At 38.5% G+C, this 18,520-nt stretch overlaps 2 protein-coding genes across 4 annotated transcripts; one reads left to right on the forward strand and one right to left on the reverse strand.

Moving 5' to 3' along the window:
- The first annotated feature begins 1,590 nt into the window (after positions 1 to 1,590).
- On the forward strand, positions 1,591 to 10,018 carry LOC111247421 (uncharacterized). Of its 3 annotated transcripts, XM_086983826.1 has the most exons (10): positions 1,592 to 1,772; positions 1,908 to 1,937; positions 2,668 to 2,871; positions 3,334 to 3,467; positions 5,060 to 5,152; positions 5,714 to 5,821; positions 6,257 to 6,423; positions 7,985 to 8,199; positions 8,314 to 8,507; positions 8,986 to 10,018. In XM_086983826.1, the coding sequence occupies exons 3-10, from the start codon at positions 2,724 to 2,726 to the stop codon at positions 9,277 to 9,279; spliced, it is 1,353 nt and encodes a 450-aa protein (XP_086839952.1). In that variant the 5' UTR covers positions 1,592 to 1,772; positions 1,908 to 1,937; positions 2,668 to 2,723; the 3' UTR covers positions 9,280 to 10,018. The 3 variants fall into 3 exon arrangements, with proteins under 3 accessions (XP_086839953.1, XP_086839952.1, XP_022654040.1); XM_086983827.1 differs by lacking the exon at positions 1,908 to 1,937 and having other exon boundaries at positions 1,591 to 1,772; positions 3,373 to 3,467; XM_022798305.2 differs by lacking the exon at positions 1,908 to 1,937.
- A 799-nt stretch (positions 10,019 to 10,817) lies between these two features.
- Positions 10,818 to 17,617, reverse strand: LOC111247417 (mitochondrial proton/calcium exchanger protein-like). Its single transcript, XM_022798295.2, has 4 exons — positions 16,310 to 17,617; positions 13,319 to 14,242; positions 12,983 to 13,152; positions 10,818 to 12,730 (listed from the first exon to the last, which is right to left on the reverse strand). Exons 1-4 carry the CDS (start codon positions 17,292 to 17,294, stop codon positions 12,545 to 12,547), a joined length of 2,265 nt encoding a protein of 754 aa, XP_022654030.1. The 5' UTR covers positions 17,295 to 17,617; the 3' UTR covers positions 10,818 to 12,544.
- Positions 17,618 to 18,520: the final 903 nt, after the last annotated feature.

Consider the following 18,520-nt stretch of genomic DNA (forward strand, 5'->3'; position numbering starts at 1 on the left):
TAAGGTACAAGTACAAGCCAAGTATAAGAAAGCCGACATAGGTGGATTTAGCGATGTTTGTACGCCCAAGATCAGTAGTAGTGTTGTAGTACTTCGAGAAGCCTTTAAATTGAGCCTCTGTCGCTGGGTTAGCACCGCCAGCCATTCTGAAACAAACGCAAATAAGCCAAATTACGTCATCTGCTAAGCTGATTTTGGGAATCTCAACATTGGGTGGGAAAAAATGGATTTTGGGGAGTTAAATTTTTAGGCACCATCTGCCTGCAAGGAAGAAACCTAACAATATACAAATAGTTGATGGCATGTCAGTCCCACTACTAAACCATATCTGATCCCAAGTTAATAACCTATAGCGCTATTCAGTAAACATTTCTTCTTTCTTAGGGATAAACGAGTAATTTTTAGCGCTGAAAAGAAACCTGGTTGTTTTTTTTAATCATGACTCGAATATATACAAATAAAGCAATAAAAATAAAGCAAATAAAGCCAAACAACCCTATTTCACTATCCTCAGTTGCACATATACAATGTACATGACACAATAATTACGTATTGCCTCAGGTTTATAACCTACACATTTGTGAATGAGATTGTTTTAACAGCATACGGTTTTAGCCATTTTCCAACTAAACTTTAACAGAAAGGACAAGGCATATTTTATGGTGAACAAAAATATTTCGATCAATAGACAAATAGAAACATTTTCTTAAGTTAGAGGTCTTTTCCTTGTGTTTTGTGCACATTATCAATATCTCTAAAAGGTTGCACCGACACAACCCGGTAAATTGTTAAATGAGATCATCTTTTAGCTGATATTCAAATAGAATTTGACACGAATTTGAGCAAACTAACATTGGATCATTCGAATATTTATTACGTGAATTAACAATGTCCCATCAACGTGGGTTCTTACAAAAGAGTCCAGTCATATATGCTTTATCATATTATAATCAACTTTGAACTTATTATTTTTTAAAATATTGTCCACCACAGGCAACGTAATCGCGTACCAGTGGTGGGCATCAATCGCGGCAAGGGACATAGGTTTTGAATGCAATCAGTCGAAGACTTACTCCATGAGTGCTTCAAATGAATTTTGAATGGACAAGCCATTGGCGTTGAGGCTTCAGAATCACCTCTCTTATATTTAAAAAAATGTTTGATAATGATATTGTGTAGAGAAAGCGATACATACTACTAATAGAAGAATAAAATATCTTACTTGTCAGGAGCGTGTCCTTGCTGTCCAAGGGTCTCAGCAAAAGTAGCAGCTTAACGCAGCGGACAAGGTCATAAGAGTAGTGCTGGAAAAACAAAAACAAACAAACTAACCCGCTTATAAAAGGTATATTCTTCTGCTATCACTTGCTATACTACCTATTTGAATTGGGTAATAGTTCTATAAGAGTCTTGTTAATTATATGTCGTAGTTATCCTCGACGAAGATCACTTTAAAAACCACGGTAAATGAACTTAAATGTAAAGTCCACAATTGTGGCTCGGTGGAAAGAAACAAAAGATCGATATTTGTAGTATTTTTCAAATTCTCCCGCGACTGCGCAGACGAATTTTATTGTTCGAGAGATCTACTGAGTTTCGCCATTCAAATTCAAATCGACGTTGTATGTCCTCTGTGTACAAAGATCGTGAACGTTTGGATGCAAAGAAAAAATCTTGAATGTTGAATGATAAGACGGTGCTCACCACAGACGGGACTTACGAAACCCATTAGTGCTAATAAGATATTCTTAGTAATTGATTAATTGTTTAATGTAAGTTAAATGTAGCCTAATGCAACCTGATAAAATAACGTTAAGTGACAAAATTAGTTAAAATGTTCAAACACCACAGTAAATATCCTGCATCGTTTTATTGCCGAAGTACTTAGTTAAGTGTCAATTTTGCAGAGGAAAGTGTCGGGCGCTCATAATCCAAATGTATGTGTTTCTGAATAAAAAAAAAACTAATTAATTCACTAATAAATTTTTTTCAATGTTGGTAAAACTAAGCTCCGGTGTATTCTGCATTCCTTGGCTGTTCAATAACGACTGCTGACATCAGCTTCGATATGTTGCCAGATTTTGTCGACTTCACTGTTTGACATTTGCGGAAGCAAAAAGAACATTCAAAAATTTTCACTTATTATGAATTTAACTGGATTTGTCATACGTAGTGAATACCACTTTCGAGTAACTTGAAAACTGCCTGGTGTAACTCAAGTAGATGTTGTCAATGTTAAAAATACGTGTTGAAGTAGAGAAACGTTGTCCCTAAAGATAAATTTTAACGGAAAGTCATTGTTAGTTGTCCTTAGTCAGTTTTAAGTGGCTCTAATTACGTAATACGGAAAGCAACAGTACTCGCTTTAAAAAAAGAAAATTTATATATTATGCACTCTTTTCGTTTTAGATTGAGCTTATATTTGGCTTATCGCGTTGTTTCCCAGGAATTCTGTAATATTAAGTTTAGTTCAAATAAATAATTATTTCTGACATACCTAATATGCTTCATTTCGTGTTCCTTAAATAGTCATTTTCAATGCACTGGTACAAACGTACGCATACTTGTGTTAATATTAATGTGTAAATCCTAATATAGCTGAGTATATGGTTAGCTTACCTGACAATAGTAACCGCCAATTTTCGATTTTTTTTGTTGGATCTACAGACTCCTTGTGGTAGAAGGATAGCTCTATAAACTGCGCAGGAAAAGCATATTAAACAATGGCATCATCAACATCGCCGGCTCCATCGTATGCGATGGTATTTTCGCCGCCTCAGAAGAAAGAATCTTGTCCGCCTCCTTCCGAATTTCTTCTACTCAAACCGTTTTCAAAAGCACCGTCGCTCCAAATGACACTGGCGCAGCCAGGTAAAATACTACATTGACAAGAATAAAATGGCAGGGTTTACAACTATATTTCAAGCAGCTTTTCTAGTAGTTATTTGGATCGCGCGATAATGTTTTTCATCAATTGCAGTGTAACAATATTCAATGCTCTGTACCAACCACTTTCATCAATGCGTCGCCTTTCCTTCAACCAGCCATTGTGTAATTATTTTCCATTCTAAGTGAATATTTCCATGTTACATTTTAAATGACATAAACAAGTAAAAGATGTGCCATAAAGAATGGATTGCGCATGCCCAGGTAATCAAATGGGATCGGTAAATAGCTTAAGGTACACCACTTATACATTCTACAGTTAGAAAAAGAAACCGTACATTAACAGTATTGGATTTTTTTTTATTACTTTCGTTACGCCTTGTACGCCACGTCGTGTGTACTGGCGGACCGCTGCCGCCTGTGGCCAACTGTACACTTCCATCTCAGGAATATGCCGAACCACTTTACTAACTATACAAAATATAGACAACATTTCAAGTAGAATTTATTTCGAGATTCCACCGGGAAAACCATTAACCATCCGGCCTGAGACTCTGGTTATAAGTCCGCAATCTATAGAGGTAAGCCAAATTTACTTCTAACATTCCTAAAAACATTGTACATACTTTAATATAACGCTAAACCTACCTTACATCTAAGATTGGTGAGATATTCGTAAATTGTAACAATAATAATAAGAAATAATTGAATACTATAGCCTTTTTTAACTAAATAAGGTCGCAACATGTTAATTGTATTTACATAAAACAGCTTTCGTATCTAGATTTTGTTCAGAAGAATCCTTTGTACGAATCTGGAACCGGCGTGCGTCTTCATCGTAATGCCAAATTGCAATTTGGCAGAAAAGTACCTTTTTCATTGACAGAACTGACCTTCACAGGCCGATGTAACGACTACCCGTTATTCAGCGACATTTTGTTGCTTAAGTTTCATTAGCCGGTGCACGGTAAACCTACATGAAGATGACTTGAATGTTGGGTTGAAATCTCAAATAAATAGATTCGTGCTGGAGATCTACTTGCTGAAGAAATGCCAACGAAGTCCGAGAGCCAAGACAGGTCTGGGTCAACTATTGCTGATCTATATCGGATAAAAACGAATCGTTGCTGGTGTCTACTGCATTTTAATATTGGTATGTAGTACTGACAGCTCTACCACGTAGCGGGTCATTTATCAGACGAGGATCTGTAACACACGTATCTGCTTTCTTGCTCAGAGATCAGCAGTAAAAAAGCACAGGATGAGCAGGAACATGCGAAGCAGAACCAGGCCTCGAAGCCGTGATTCGTATCGGTTCACAAAACGACTCCAAGGAAGCCGCAAGCTGAGAGGGGGCTTCGCCGGGTTCGGTTTGGCGTTTCTACTTGCAGCAGGTCTAATGGGAATAGGATCTCTACTTAGCTTGGTTTCGGATGATTGTGACTTTATACCTCTGTGATAAGCCCAGGCCTTTATTCTGGAGACATGGGTGAGGCATAACGACCGATTTGCGGAGCGCAAACGATTCGACTTAAAATTTACCTTGGTGCGCTAAATATCTTAGTACTTGATCGATGAACTATATGATCCTTGTGAGCGTTGCTATGCTTCGGTCTACATCTATCATTACAGGCTAATAAATAGTTATTTGACTATTCGTATTTTAAGTGTACCTATCAGTGGCCACGGACAAAACGTTAACGGTTTGTTCGTACGTATGTTATGGTGTCTAATCAGGTAATTAGCAGAAGTTCTTAAATTACCTCAATAAATGGATGTTTTTGGCTATTACCTTAAATGCTTTAATTACTAAATGACTGCATGATAGAACAGCATTTCTTATCTCAACACACGCGTCTACCAGAGTTAGATAACGGTATTTTCCGATAAATCAAATAAATAGTGGGGCTACTTCGATATATGGAATTGAGCACTTGAAAATCGAACATTGAGTTGCATCTATGCTCCTTGCAGTGTTTGTTATATATATTATATATAATATAATAGCGGAAATATTCATCAGCGGAGATAACATCACATAATCGTAGTTTGTTGGTACACTAAATGGCAATCAGTAGATACACGAATCTTGTCCGGGCAGCCTTCACTAAAAATGGCATCGATACCCGAATTCAATTGTTAAGTTATATCGTATTTACGTTTTGTTTTTTAGATTTTTGAGGTGACAGCTGTGGACCCGAAGGAATCGTTTCGCGCTACCGTAAAAGTCTTCGCGCCTGACATAAAATTTTATCGTGGCGGACAGGTACATTGGTTAAGCAAGTACATTACTGAAAGAATTTAAATGGATTATTTTTATTGATCGTACGAAGTGATGAGGGCCGTTATACTGATTCAAAATCATTTCCAAAATACTCATCAACAATTATGAGCGCTTTAGTATTTCCTTACAAATCCATACTAAAATCTTATTCGCATTTTGCTAAAGTTTTTGTCTCAGCATCACATATCAAAATTCTACATAAAAGGTAGATGCTCAACAGATGCCTCTTAGCCTTCAAAAACTGGAGCGGCACCTGAAGGTAAGCTATAGAGAACTACGTGCTAGGTGTAGGGATCACGCGGCGGGAGTTAACGAGGCCAGTTCCATAATTGGTTCTGTGTAGAGTACCATATATATTTCTTATAAACAGAAGCAAACACTACACTTGTCCTTTTCGGCCTTTAACGGTAACAAGGTTTGTCCTACCCGGGTAGCCTATACAGAATAATGGGTTCGTTCTCCAGACAATTTCCTTACCACTTAAGTAACGCACTAACCTACCCTTTATGTGCTGTTCATATTGTTCTCTTATACCGTTCGTAGGTAAATGTTTCAGTGACAGTGAAGCAGCCGGTAGTTAAAGTTGAAAAAAAGAAACGTCCCAAGGTGGTCGCGCCAACCACGAAATTTAAAGCAGTTACAGTTCCAACGGTTTGTACTTTTAATTTGCTCTAAATTATTTTACAGATTACAAGCAGATAATGATGTGCATCTAATCAGAAGCTTAGTCCTTTTCATAGTGCAACTCCGGTCTAGTACAACAATATAACAGGCGCACTCAGCGTAACCCTCCATTCCTCTCTAAATTACCTATCGAGTTTAATATCATGTTCTGTGATGATAAAGCAATCGTGTACTTCTTAACTATTGCAGAAGGTTATGAATGTTGTCAAATCGAATTGATTAAACGTTTGTTAAATTTTTTTAAAGAGATTTTTCTAATACGATTAACGTAAAACCAGAAACGACCTGCACAAAGTTTAACATGGACCTGGTATGGTTCTAACGAGTTGCTTTTGTGACGTCAAAACAAGACAAAGAAAGCACTTACTAAAGGCAAGATGTTTGTGATTTTGTTCAATGTAGGAATTCAAGTTTCAGCCGTCTCGAGAAGAACGGAAAAAAGCCACTCAAACGAAAGATTTGACTATTATTGCAGATGACAAGAAGGGGTTGTCAGAAACGTCGACTATAGATCCGCCAGTCGTGCTGCGGCCGATTGATCAGACGTTCAACCTCGATGATATTCGTAGGTCTGACTCCCGTGAAATTTTGATATTTCTTAGCCTAAAAAAAATTCGCTACCTACTATGAATCTTGGGTAACGGTTTCAGGCTAGATTTTTTTGTATTTTAATTCTATTCAAAAAACAGTGCATAGGTAGAAAATTTTTTCGTAAATGCTTCTGCAGAAGTCTGAGGTACTGGAGTGTAAGTCTTGAAGGGCAATTTCAATGGCATGTTGAAATTTGAATCATTTCATTCCCAAGAAATTATTGAAATTTCAACAGAAGTGTTTAACAACTATAATAGATGACATAGAGCCTCCAACTGTAACGCCTGTATTTTTATCACTGATTCTTGTGGCGTCAGGTCGAGCATTGTTGTTCACTAGGAACGGTTTCGCTTCATTCTTTAGCCTTGGCTGCTCAGCATGAGTTTTTATCCCATTTAATTGTAAACAATACACTTTACCCGTAAGCCAAGACGAATGAGGCTGTGGCAAATAACATTGGCATTATACCATCAAACAAAAGCCATACATTTTTGCAGCTGTACATTACATCTAGAGTGATGTTCCGCGGGTTCAGTTGTATCCACCCACTGATGCGGCCGCCTGTAATTATTTTAGAGTATGTTTTTTAGTTTAAGTCACGCCTCGATTTAGATAAATCTGTTTTATCGTGAACACAAAGAGAAGCTATGTCTGTTTATTTTCGCTCAAGTCATGCGGCAGCCATCTATTTTTATCAGCTTATTTGACTGACTTAAAGAAGTGTCGTATTTTGATAATTATAATTCCACATTTTACTCAAGGGTGTTTTGTTATGATGCATTTAGAGTAAAACCAGTATACTATCTATTGTTTTATAATTGCTTGCGTGGCACACAGGACTTTACATGAGAAAAGGTCACTTACACGCCTCCTTTTTGGCTATAACTTTTACTAGTCGTTAAAGGGACATGACATTTGTGTCGATCATCTCGAACATTGCTGTTTTACATTCATCAAATCCCAAGTGTTGACACTCGTAGATTTTGAATTAAATTGGCTTCTACCATAACCCTCAACTCATAACTATTCACATTTGAAAAAAATTTTCAGCGTCATTTATGAGTTTAAAGCTTTCTTTCCAAATTTTGTCGAACGGCTTAAGGTAATCTTAGTAGTAAAACCTTTGCCAGATAAAAGCTTTATAAGGCGAGATATCCTAGCCACTGTAACTCCAAGATGAGTCATGTCAAATTTTTTTGATTTTCAACTTAGCAACTTGACTACTATAGGCCTGAGTGATAACGGAATTCGCGGTTTCACATTCAAAGAGCACAAGAAAATTTTTTTGAGCAAAGTGTCGCGATGTGTCGCACCACTATAAAATGGCGTCACCCTTAAATTTGAGATTAATGATTGTTAAGTTTCTCAAAACAATCTTATATATGGATACGGAACTCGTTAACTGCCGATATCACACTATCGGGGGACTACTGAGATCTCGATCTGCAGTCGCCGCATTGCAAATTTTCTTTTCCAAATCTATCATACCTTTGCATCACAGCTATTATCATTGTAAAAAATCATATTTGAATATTACAGACAAACCAATCTTATAAAAACAGCAATTGATGTAAATCAGACCTATATGGTACCTCCTAAAACTGCCGACACTGATCCGCGTGATCCCGTGGCTTTCCTTCGCCAGTCAGTGAATGCGGAAGGTTGTAATGTACGCGCGGCCGTTTTCAAGTACCTTGAATTTGCCAAAGCTCGAGGTATAAGCGTGCCTCCGGCGTCGCAGGAACAAAAAAACTGTATGTATGACCAGTTTACTACTATTCCTTCACAGTTGCGGATGCTTTTTATACGGTACGTTACGTCTTAGATAACCTTTAGCGATAATCACTCTTCTGTTTAACTTATTAAAGCAATGAACAACATGCTCCAAGAGTTACTGCCGGTTATTCAAGATGGTCGAATAACCTTCGTTCTCCAGAAGCTAGCGCAAGTAAGAGCAATTCAAGCTGAGCCTCAAAAAGAGCAGGATAAACCACAACCTGATGGTGTAGAAGACGGTAGAGATAAAGAAAATGCGCGGCCCATTGACACGAAAATTATGCAGGTTTGTAGACTGCGCCGTTAAATGTTTTATTTGTTACTAGATAATGTACATATCACTAAATTATGTTTTTCCTGTTCACGTTAAGATGCTACTGTTTCCGCCAAAAATGTAGTTTTTTTTGTGTGAGAGCCACTAATGCTGAAATTTTGCAACGAAGTACAAAAAAAATACATTCGAGAGAAAGAATCATTTCACTAAAGAGGGATATTCTTCAGATGACAAATGCAAGTGACATAGTTGGTGGAACAATTCAAAACATGATTTTACAAAAATACGTTTCCATATAAGGGATATAAGGACACATATGTCATAACTTAATTAGATAAAAAAAGAGGCCGCCAATTGGAATTTGTCCGTGCCACGTGAAGTAATTACCGCAGGGGTCGTGTGCTTGTCCGGATACATTTGCCTTATTCAATAAATTGAATACGAATATCTGGTGGTGTTGTTTTTCATGTCAATTCATTTTTCTGCTCAGGTGCGCGGTATGGAAAATAGATCACGTCGCTCATCCAACCTTACGACATCGTCACCTAAACACAAGCAATCGACGGACGGTGCTTCATTAACAATGACGCATTGCGTTGATCTAGATACGCCGGAGCGCCTCTCCGGGATGTCACAACGAACTGTCGGAGAAATGGTTTCGAATTATTTACCTGAGGGCGCCTCGCCTTTAGACTTGATGGCGGTAGATTCACCGGATGTTAGCGCTATTTATCCCATCGGCGGCGGAGGAAATAATGGGCCTCAATCAGCACCGTCGGAATAATTCTACACAGCATTTAAAGCCGCACTAGATGCTAATGCTATCACTTATCGTCATTACATTTTACACATATGTACACACATGCGCATAGACACAAACGAGTCTCATTTGAAAATATTTCTTTTATTGAGTATTTTGCTATGCATGTGGTGAGTAGAATAAATCACAAAAATTTACGATACAATGACTTAGTCATAACAACGGCTATGAATTATTGCACTCGGACAGGAAGAAAATAATTTAGTGTTTAATGTGCCCTACGGAATCACGTCGGAATTTTTTTTCGTAAATTGCAACCGTTCATTATAGACAGTAATTACACGTTCTAGATTATAGGACAATAAAATCTATTGTGATGTTCATGTGACTAGTAACTAGAAAAACAAGCACACGTACAAAACAACGGGATTTCAGTGAAAACATACGTGAATGGAATATTTGGCAAATACATTTGTAGAGTTTTATTGAATTGCAACCTGTATTGGATGCAACTTTCATTATGGTAAAATGGTTTTCTGAACAACGATTTTAATGAAGAGCGTTTCTATTTTTACACACGATAATCCAATATTGTATTCCCACTGAAAAAATGAATTTCAAGTGTATCTTTAGATACGACGATCCTAGAGATAATAATGGCTTGTGAAGTTTGCTGAGTCGTTCTTAAGTCGTTAGGCATACTCGGCCTGCGTGAATTGTATACCAAATTTGCAAAGTAAATCTATTCTATTGTTGAACTGTATGAGCTGTAATTTATTCTTTGTTCATTCTTACAAAATAGGTACTTTTGTATGAGAAGAAGAGTGCTCTAAGGGATATATAATAATAATAAATAAGCAGTACTGACAGTCGAAAGGACTAAATTCGCTGTTTGGTTAAATAAAGCATAACAGGAGATAGCTGAAGAGACCTCTTACGAAAATAAACGTTTGTTGCATATGGCCTTTACAAAACTAGGAATGTATGTGAATGATATGGCACACGCGAAAGCTGACAGCTTCCTCGACTTGCATGCATTAAAGAAAGGATATTGTTCGAATTTCACGAAAATGCGTTAGCTGCAAGCTCTATATAAGTAAAGCGGCCTGTTTTAAAGGCATTATTAGTGCTATCAATTTAAATGCCTGAGCGGACACTTGTGAGCGCGCTTGAGAAGATTCTATAGTACGACTGATACCACACCGATGCACAAGCGTCTTGGCTATGTGTTACGCTCGTCATAAGGAGGTGTTATAGATGGAAAAGTACTTAACTTCCACTAGGTTTTTTTTTTAAACAAAAACTCTACGCGAAAGATTACAAAAGGTCTTTAAAATTAGATAACTTTGCTATAAATATCACCGTGCATAGCTGCTTCCTTTATTTTTTTATAAAGCAACTATGTCAACTGATTCGTTAGTTTTAACTAAGCTGTATTTGAATAAGTTTCAGTTCTCAAACGGAACGAAATACGACACCTGAAATGTAATTGAAAATTTGTACTTCTATGCTCGAAAAAGGAATTAACTAATGTAAGGAAATCCGATGGAAAAGACGTGTAATTTATGGGCAATATATTTTGTTATTTCTTACTCTTTCTAGTATTAGCAGATCAACCAACAGAGCAAAAAAAATATTAACAGCGATGTGTATCCATTTTACGCATCCCAGTTTACATCGTTATGCCATTTGGATAAACCACCTTTGCTTACATCCATCTTTCTCTTAAAAAACACGAAAGCTAGTTACGTTTCTTGTTTATATATGTAATATATAAAAAAAAACTGCTAACATTTTTTAACCGCAAAGTAAATATATATTTCTTCTTAGCTGTTTTGTTTTTGTTTTTCGCTATATATATATATATATATATATATGTATATATATATATATATATATATATATATATATATATGTATGTATAATGTATATATGGACTGTTATACACGTATATTATGTTTTTATGAATACCGAAAGTAGAGCCACTGCTGACATACAGATCGTTTTCACTTCTTTTGCGTATTACCTTCTAACCAAGACTTCGTGCACTTACATTATCTTCTCTTGTATATGTTCTTACAGTACGATTGGTTACGTGTCTTGCGTTTTTTTTGTTCTTATTCTATATAATAAAAATAGTTTATTAAAAAATTAACCGAAAATAGCATAGTCGTAAATAAAAGATTGCAATGTTCCCAAAATGGATCAATCAAATAACAGGTTATAACTAGCCATCGACTCGCCGAATATGTTTCTATCCTATTACAGACAATGCCACTGCCGCCTTACTTTCTTACACAAATAGTTAAACCAGCAGACACACTACGGTTTAACAGTCAGTGAGTATACCAATAAGTACACTGGGAGTCAGGAATAACCCTTGGTTGGTATCTTCCTAATCTACAGTTTTTGTGCATATGTTTTAATTACACCGAAAGACACCGGTTTCATCTTTACTTCACTGTCTGTTACTCTATTCTCACTATGTTAACCCCTAAATAACCCCGTTCTGCTGTATTTTTTAGACGCTCACTACGCTATGATAGTCAGCTTTAAAAGCTCCATTTCAAACGATAATGGCGAAGCTGTACTCTTTACATTGCAGCCCATTGTTAAGAAGCAGGCAGACAATTTTTACATAGATAATTGATTGTTAACGATCGTTCAGCAATACTCAGCTTTCAACAGGAAAGCTTCATGGTTTGTGTGCCTGTGTATGTTTGCGCGCGAAGGATGTGTCCGTGATACGTGTTTTTTGCTTCTTATGCACTAATTAAAGTTTTACTGAAACACCCTATTTGTCCAGTAAGTAGCTGTTTCAATAGCGACATTTGCATTGTGCAGTTGTACTTATATATTGTCTTTTCTTTTAAATGTCACACATAACATAATGCGCTAGTGAAGGTCGATAAATCTTTTATCTGAAACACCGTATAGAAAATGAAATCTTTTTCTTAAAGTACTATATATATAATAGTTATGGTCCTTCTATGTAAGATGTGCTACATTTTTGGACAAAGTACTACCTAAGTGTTTCACGTCGATTCGTCAGCCCTTAACCACTAAAGGGTCTCTTGGGTTTCAGCATCTTGTCGCAGATTAGTATCGACACAGGAGTTGTATTTTACTCAGTCTACTTAATCACGCTAAAGTAACATTTGCAAAGTTTGAACATGCGCTTGTACATAACTTTCATAGTAACGTAGTTACATAACACCCCGATTTAGGATTAATTAATCTCTAGAAGTCCTAAATTCGCTCTTGATCCCCTCTCCCAAAATTGCTTAGGCTACGAGGGCGGTGCACGAGTTCCGCCCTCTGATGTTGAAGTTGTAGGCTTGCAGGCATCGTTACCGTTATCAGTACTGACTTTTGCTGTCACCTGTTCAAGTTCCTTCTCCTCCTTTTCACGTTTCTTAATTGCTTCTTCTCGTAGCATCAGTTCAATAATTTCTTTCATATGCTTTGGTGAAACCTGCGGAGAGAATACACATTGGCAGACATTATTTGTTAACATAAAAGTCTTACGTTTTCAAACCAGTGTGATGAAGAAGTCACCCACATGCTTCTCCATCAAGTTAAAAAAAAACATACTAAAAAGTAAATCTGCTTGTGTTGTGATAGTGTAACTAATTATTAAAATCCGTTAGTAACGTGACTCAAGCTCCATAATCAAGCTTGTTGTCTCGACTAGTCTATATGAGCTACTTGGATATATTGAACGGACCTTGACATTTTCACGGCCTACGGCGTCAATGACCTTGAGCACGATGTCAATCTCGATCTTCCCATCGTGGTCAGAATCGATTGTGTTAAGGATCTCCTGAATCATCTGGATTCGAGTGTCATCGGAGGTCTTCTGAAGTCTGCGCATCGAAAGCATTAATTCGTTGATACCTGCAGGACATTACATTTAACGCGAAGCGTAAATTAGTTTTGATGTTGAACACGATATATCAACACGGTATAACTAATGTCCGAAAAAAAACTTAATAAATATATGACGCATAAGGGCTGTGTAGTCTTGCAAATTATGTTAAGATGCTTATTCAAAATCACGTACCAATGATGTCGTCTCGCACAGACTCAGCCGTCGCCTGATCTTTGATAATAGTTTCTTGTTCCTTAAGCTCCTTCTTTTCATCATTTAACTTCTCGATAATAGTATCGAGACTCTTGATCATCGAGTTAACCTTTTTATACAGTCGGTGAGCACCCTTAGCCTCCTGTAGCTCACCTGTGCCCTTTGTAACTTGTACGAGTTCCTGTACATCCTCTTCGTACTCCTGGACTTCCTTCTTTAATTCCTCGATCTCTTCCTTCTCAATAAGCAGCCGGTTCTTTTCGGCAGCGATATTTTCGAGGGCTCCTTCCAGCTCATCGAGATCTTGTTTCGACAATTTCTGCTCCTCCTCGGTGGGCGCAATTACTTTAGCTTTGTCAATAAGACGCTCTTCTTTCGCAACTAAAATCTCTGCAGCGATATCTTCTATCTCTTTTTCGAGCCGCTTTCTAGCTTCTGTCTCCTTGACCTTCTCCTCCATCTGAGCCCGTTTCTCTTCGCGTTGTTCTTCTTTAATGGCGAGCTCCTCTTGTTTGATGATCTCTAATTTTGTACGGTTATCGACTTTGCCTTCAACCTCACCAATCTTATACTTCGCTCCTGTAATCGCTTCTTTTGGTAGATGAGAAATAGTTTCCCTAAGCTGCTCTGTGGGATTGACATTTTCTGGCAATAGCATCGCCCGCGAAAGAAGTAACATAGATGGGGGAATGGATTCCCTTAAACTTAAATCAAGCCACTGGTTAAGTTGGTATCGCAGCTTTTCCTCGGGCACCCCTAGAGAACGCATACCTCTAGCACGGCATGCCTGTTGCAACTCTTGAACTGTCAATGCATCCAAGCCTTCTTTCTTTATAAGGGCGTCATCATTTTTCAGGTTTTTTAGTCGCATCCGTAATTGGAATCGAAGCACCTGTGTGGTTCCTGCAAATCCAGAAACACTAATTTAAATTGGCTTAAACGGTTTTATCATTTGTGAATAAGAAAAACAAAAAAATATCAATGCAGTACCTCTTATTCTGCGTCAACTAAAATCACTTAAATTTGACATGTCCTTATCAGAAACTGAGCTTCAAGCTGAAATCGCTATGCCCGTTGAAAGCTGTCAAGTAAATTTTACCTATAACGCGCGGTAAGGACGATACACACGATAATAATAGTATCATGCGGCCTAACCTTTGGCCCCTTGCATTCCCCTCTTGTTGAATAGCTGTTAATTAAATCATCGACAAGATTATTACTCCGAATAGTTCACTACTGTGCAATGCCCAGCACACGCTCGTGCATGCCCAGCCCACATCTACACTTCTTCACCCATAATGTGGCCTGATTTAATCTCAGTGTATGACGTTACATCCATTCGTTAGCCAATAAAAGGCACATGACCTTTTCAAGCCATGTGGTCCACCATAGGGACGTTACGCGCCACCATACCGGTGTGGGCTTTTAGAGTCGATACGTGCTTTTATAAGCTATACTAACAGACACAATACAGCGAAGCCTGCAAGAGTGTAGCAGGAGAACATTACCTTCGCGCAATGGTTGCTGCTGCTCTCGCTTTAACAAGCGGGCGTCAGCTACTCTTCTTGCTGACACAAGGCGAAAGAACTAATGGTGACCTGTTAGTAAAGCTACAAGCCAATACGATCAGCGGTTTATTGCAGTAGTCGATTCTATTTTGGGAAGCAGCCACAGCGGCGACGACTGCAACACATATCACATTTGCCTACGTACGCGTGCGCTCCCCCTTAGATTCCCAGACGGGTTAGAAAGAACGGCCAAGCCATAATTATACAAGGATCTACTAAAATGACAATGTGTTGTCATACGGTATAAGACAGCCACCGGAGCCGCTTGGCGCGAGGAAAGCAGTGAGGGCCAAAATGACACCAATCGGCACATGTGCTCTTGCGATTGGAAGGCGCGAGCAGTACAGAGACAATACAACTAGTAGCGATGTGAAACAACGGAAACGCATCGCATGTTCTAATCAACTCAAGATAGTGTTGTCTAATTGCAAAGATGCCATAAACGTTGTTGGTATAGCAAAATACAATAGCTAGTAATGATATTGTATTGTTATTGTTACTGCAGATGTTAGCCAACTGGTAACAACTATTTTTCTTCAGGCAATACTTTTAAAATTGGGAGTAAGTTCGGAACATCCTTATTTAAACTGATTAGTATTTATTCAGAAACTCATCTTGCCGCTTGCTAGGCAAAATTCAATGCATCTGCATTAATTCTAAGCTAAAGTATCAGATTTCGCGTGTGATTCCAACGGAATGTTATCGAATCGACAGGTATTGAAATCAGCAAGATTACAGGTCATGTCTACACCTGGATTTTGAACTCTTTCCATATGGGATTCACAAGAGAGGGAACAATGCATACGGTATAATCAAATCGGACACTCTGCGCAGAATTCACGCTAATGGCTAAGTTACTCATTCGATGACTATTTTTTTTTTTGACTTTCGAATATAAAATGCAAAGCTTCCTACGTGCACATTATTACCTTAAATAAAAAAATCACAGTAGTTCAAACTCAATTTAGATTTAAACCCAAGACTTATATGAAACTTAGAACTAAAAATGTCATTTTCTTTCTTGATAAGTATGCTTTAAGTGTTCGAAAGAGTACATCACACGATCTTACGCAATTAGAAAGACTGAACCAATTCACGTTTAAGATAGGCTCTCACAAAGCAAAGCGGAAAAAACGCCTGCGCGGTAGGTCAATACCGATGGCACCAAACTTAGGGTTGTAAACTTCACAAGCTCCCTGCGGATTCTTTGGATCGGATCCGCTTCTTTAAGAAATTACTGTTTGGAAACAGGTGCTGTAATCGGATGGCGTTTAAGTAAATTGTGCGCATTGAATAGACTGGTGGCTAATTTCATGCCTTTGGAGTCGCACGTTGATTCGGCATATACCTAACAAATTAACTAAATCTTTAGAAGTTCAAGTGGCTAGCTAATCAGACCAACCTAATGTGGGTATATCAAGTAATCTGCAGAGTGCAACTAGCTGTTGCCTGTTCAGTGTGTCTAGTGTAATCTCGTCTTCGAACAGTTTTGAAAACTTTAGGATTTCTTCACTGCTAGCGAAATTGCCAGATTCTCGGATCTTCTCACAGAACATAGCAAACTCCTTTGCCGCATGAGAGTGAGTTTCACCCTTTTTTTTAACAGCCATCTCATCTAAGGCTGTTTGTAGAAACTTGGCCATCTCTAACTTCATCTTCAGTTGCGTCTTGATCTTCGCCGACTCGTCCTTGGCTGATTGGAACGTCGATGGGAGCATGTTTGGAAAGAGTTTCAGTGCCACCGGTAGCAACAGCTCCATAAAAGGTACGATGATAAACACTGAGAATGGCAAAAGTCGAAACAGGTCAGATGTTGTTCGAACCAATTGTTTATGCTCACGCCGTGTTAAGTCCTGGCCATTAAGTATCCGATACAGAAGTCGACTGCATACTCGAATGTCGATGAATAACAACCGAAACCCGTGATAGTAATGTATAAGTTCGTCGATAATTCGTTTCATTAGTGACCGTGGTGGAATGACCCCTTCTTGCAAACCTTCAGGCTGAACAAAAGCGCTCGCCGTAGGCTGATTTGTCTTCTTGTCAACTTCTTCCTTGATGAGGGCTTTTACAGTTGTCTCAACTTTAGAAGAAGGATTTGCCACTTCTTCCTTCGATTCTCTATTGTTCGGCGGCGTAGGTGGCAGAGGGGGCAGTTGAGTGGACCGTGAACCTTGTGGTATGGCCGTCGAATATAGATGATACTGTGGGAAAACGTACGTCCTGCTGTTTCCTTTTCCTCGTCTATGTACCAATGCGGACGACGACGCAACGGCCGGTGTGAACGTCTTATAATTAAAGTATTGGTTAGCCTTATGCTGGGTCACTGCCCGAAAAGTTAACGCGCTACGGGTGACCCGCAGCGGAGTGAGGCACAGACGATACATCCCAAACTACGTTATGTTAATCGGGAGGCACAGAAATAAGCACTGTACACGCTTAAGATATCTAGACACCTAGAACACAAACAGGGATCATAACGAATATGGGTTCACACGCACCCCCACAGGTCTGATCGAATTGTTTTGCACAACTCAACCACTAGGACCGAACAACAGACACTAACCCGCCGTTTATTCAACTAGCAACCCAGATCCTCGAAACGCACTAACACGGGTTTATGTGTCTGGAAACTAACCGATCGGCCTTCCCTTCGCCGCAGCGTGTGCACAGAAACTACAACAAAAAACTTTCCGCTGGCTCGATAATTGGCGGAACACGTCCTAACTAGTTGGGCTGTCCCTGGCGTTAGCGACACCACGACACAAGGGCATAGTTGTGGTTGGCTGGGGAATAGGAGAACTAAGGAGTGCGCGAAGGATCAAGGTAACGCGCGCGCGCGGAGGATTTCAAACTAGGGCAGCAACTTCAAGCAAAATTCAAGATCTGAAGACCTCTGGCCTTAATTATGGTTTATGTGTAAAATTACTACTTCTACTACTGATGTCGCTCATCGTAGAATTATTAGGCGCTCAGGCATCCACTTGGATACAACGACCCTTTTCTGTAATAGCAAAATGTCAATATAGTTACCATAAAACAACGTTCCCTTAATTGAGAGATGAAAAGCTCCTATAATATTTACAATTTACAAGCAGGTGATCTGATTCACATCTTATGCAACCAACTTATGCGACATCCTGATTCCTGCACCGTCGTTGCTTCATCGACTGCTGGGAATCAAAGAATCGGCTCAACATGCATTTGGTGTCCTTATTATTATACTTACTGTGGAGGAAAACAGAATCTAGTCGGTGCTGTTCTGTTGGTTATCTTATCAAAATTAAACATTCACACTTAAGAACTAAGAATTCATCTAAGGCTTGTCATAGCTGATCATGTCCTAAGGGTTTAGAACATGATAACATCGATACCTCAAATCACTTTTCACACTTTATAATCAGTTATGAGTAATGTTCTGTGCGCTTCTATATATATACATATTTATATATTTGTACCTGCTAATATGCCGTATTATGACGAATTCATAAGACGCTTTTCCCTCCTTGCAAACGTTGATTAAAATTGAACTTAGTCACCGTTATGTAAAGCGGTATCTGTGCCGCGTAAAAATAAATTAACTGTTATACAAAGAAAAAGTCAATCATAATAC

This window comes from Varroa destructor, unplaced genomic scaffold, assembly GCF_002443255.2.
Source record: "Varroa destructor unplaced genomic scaffold, Vdes_3.0 BEIS01000003.1, whole genome shotgun sequence".
Taxonomy (NCBI): Eukaryota; Metazoa; Arthropoda; class Arachnida; order Mesostigmata; family Varroidae; genus Varroa; species Varroa destructor.

Coding starts and splice junctions, on each gene's coding strand:
- LOC111247421 (XM_086983826.1), top strand. CDS start 2,724: ATGGCATCATCAACATCGCCGGCTCCATCGTATGCGATGGTATTTTCG. Junction 3,468..5,059: donor TAAGTCCGCAATCTATAGAG/GTAAGCCAAATT, acceptor TTTGTTTTTTAG/ATTTTTGAGGTGACAGCTGT. Junction 6,424..7,984: donor AACCTCGATGATATTCGTAG/GTCTGACTCCCG, acceptor TGAATATTACAG/ACAAACCAATCTTATAAAAA.
- LOC111247417 (XM_022798295.2), bottom strand. CDS start 17,294: ATGTATCGTCTGTGCCTCACTCCGCTGCGGGTCACCCGTAGCGCGTTA. Junction 14,243..16,309: donor ACTTGATATACCCACATTAG/GTTGGTCTGATT, acceptor CTGGATTTGCAG/GAACCACACAGGTGCTTCGA. Junction 13,153..13,318: donor TGTGCGAGACGACATCATTG/GTACGTGATTTT, acceptor AATGTCCTGCAG/GTATCAACGAATTAATGCTT.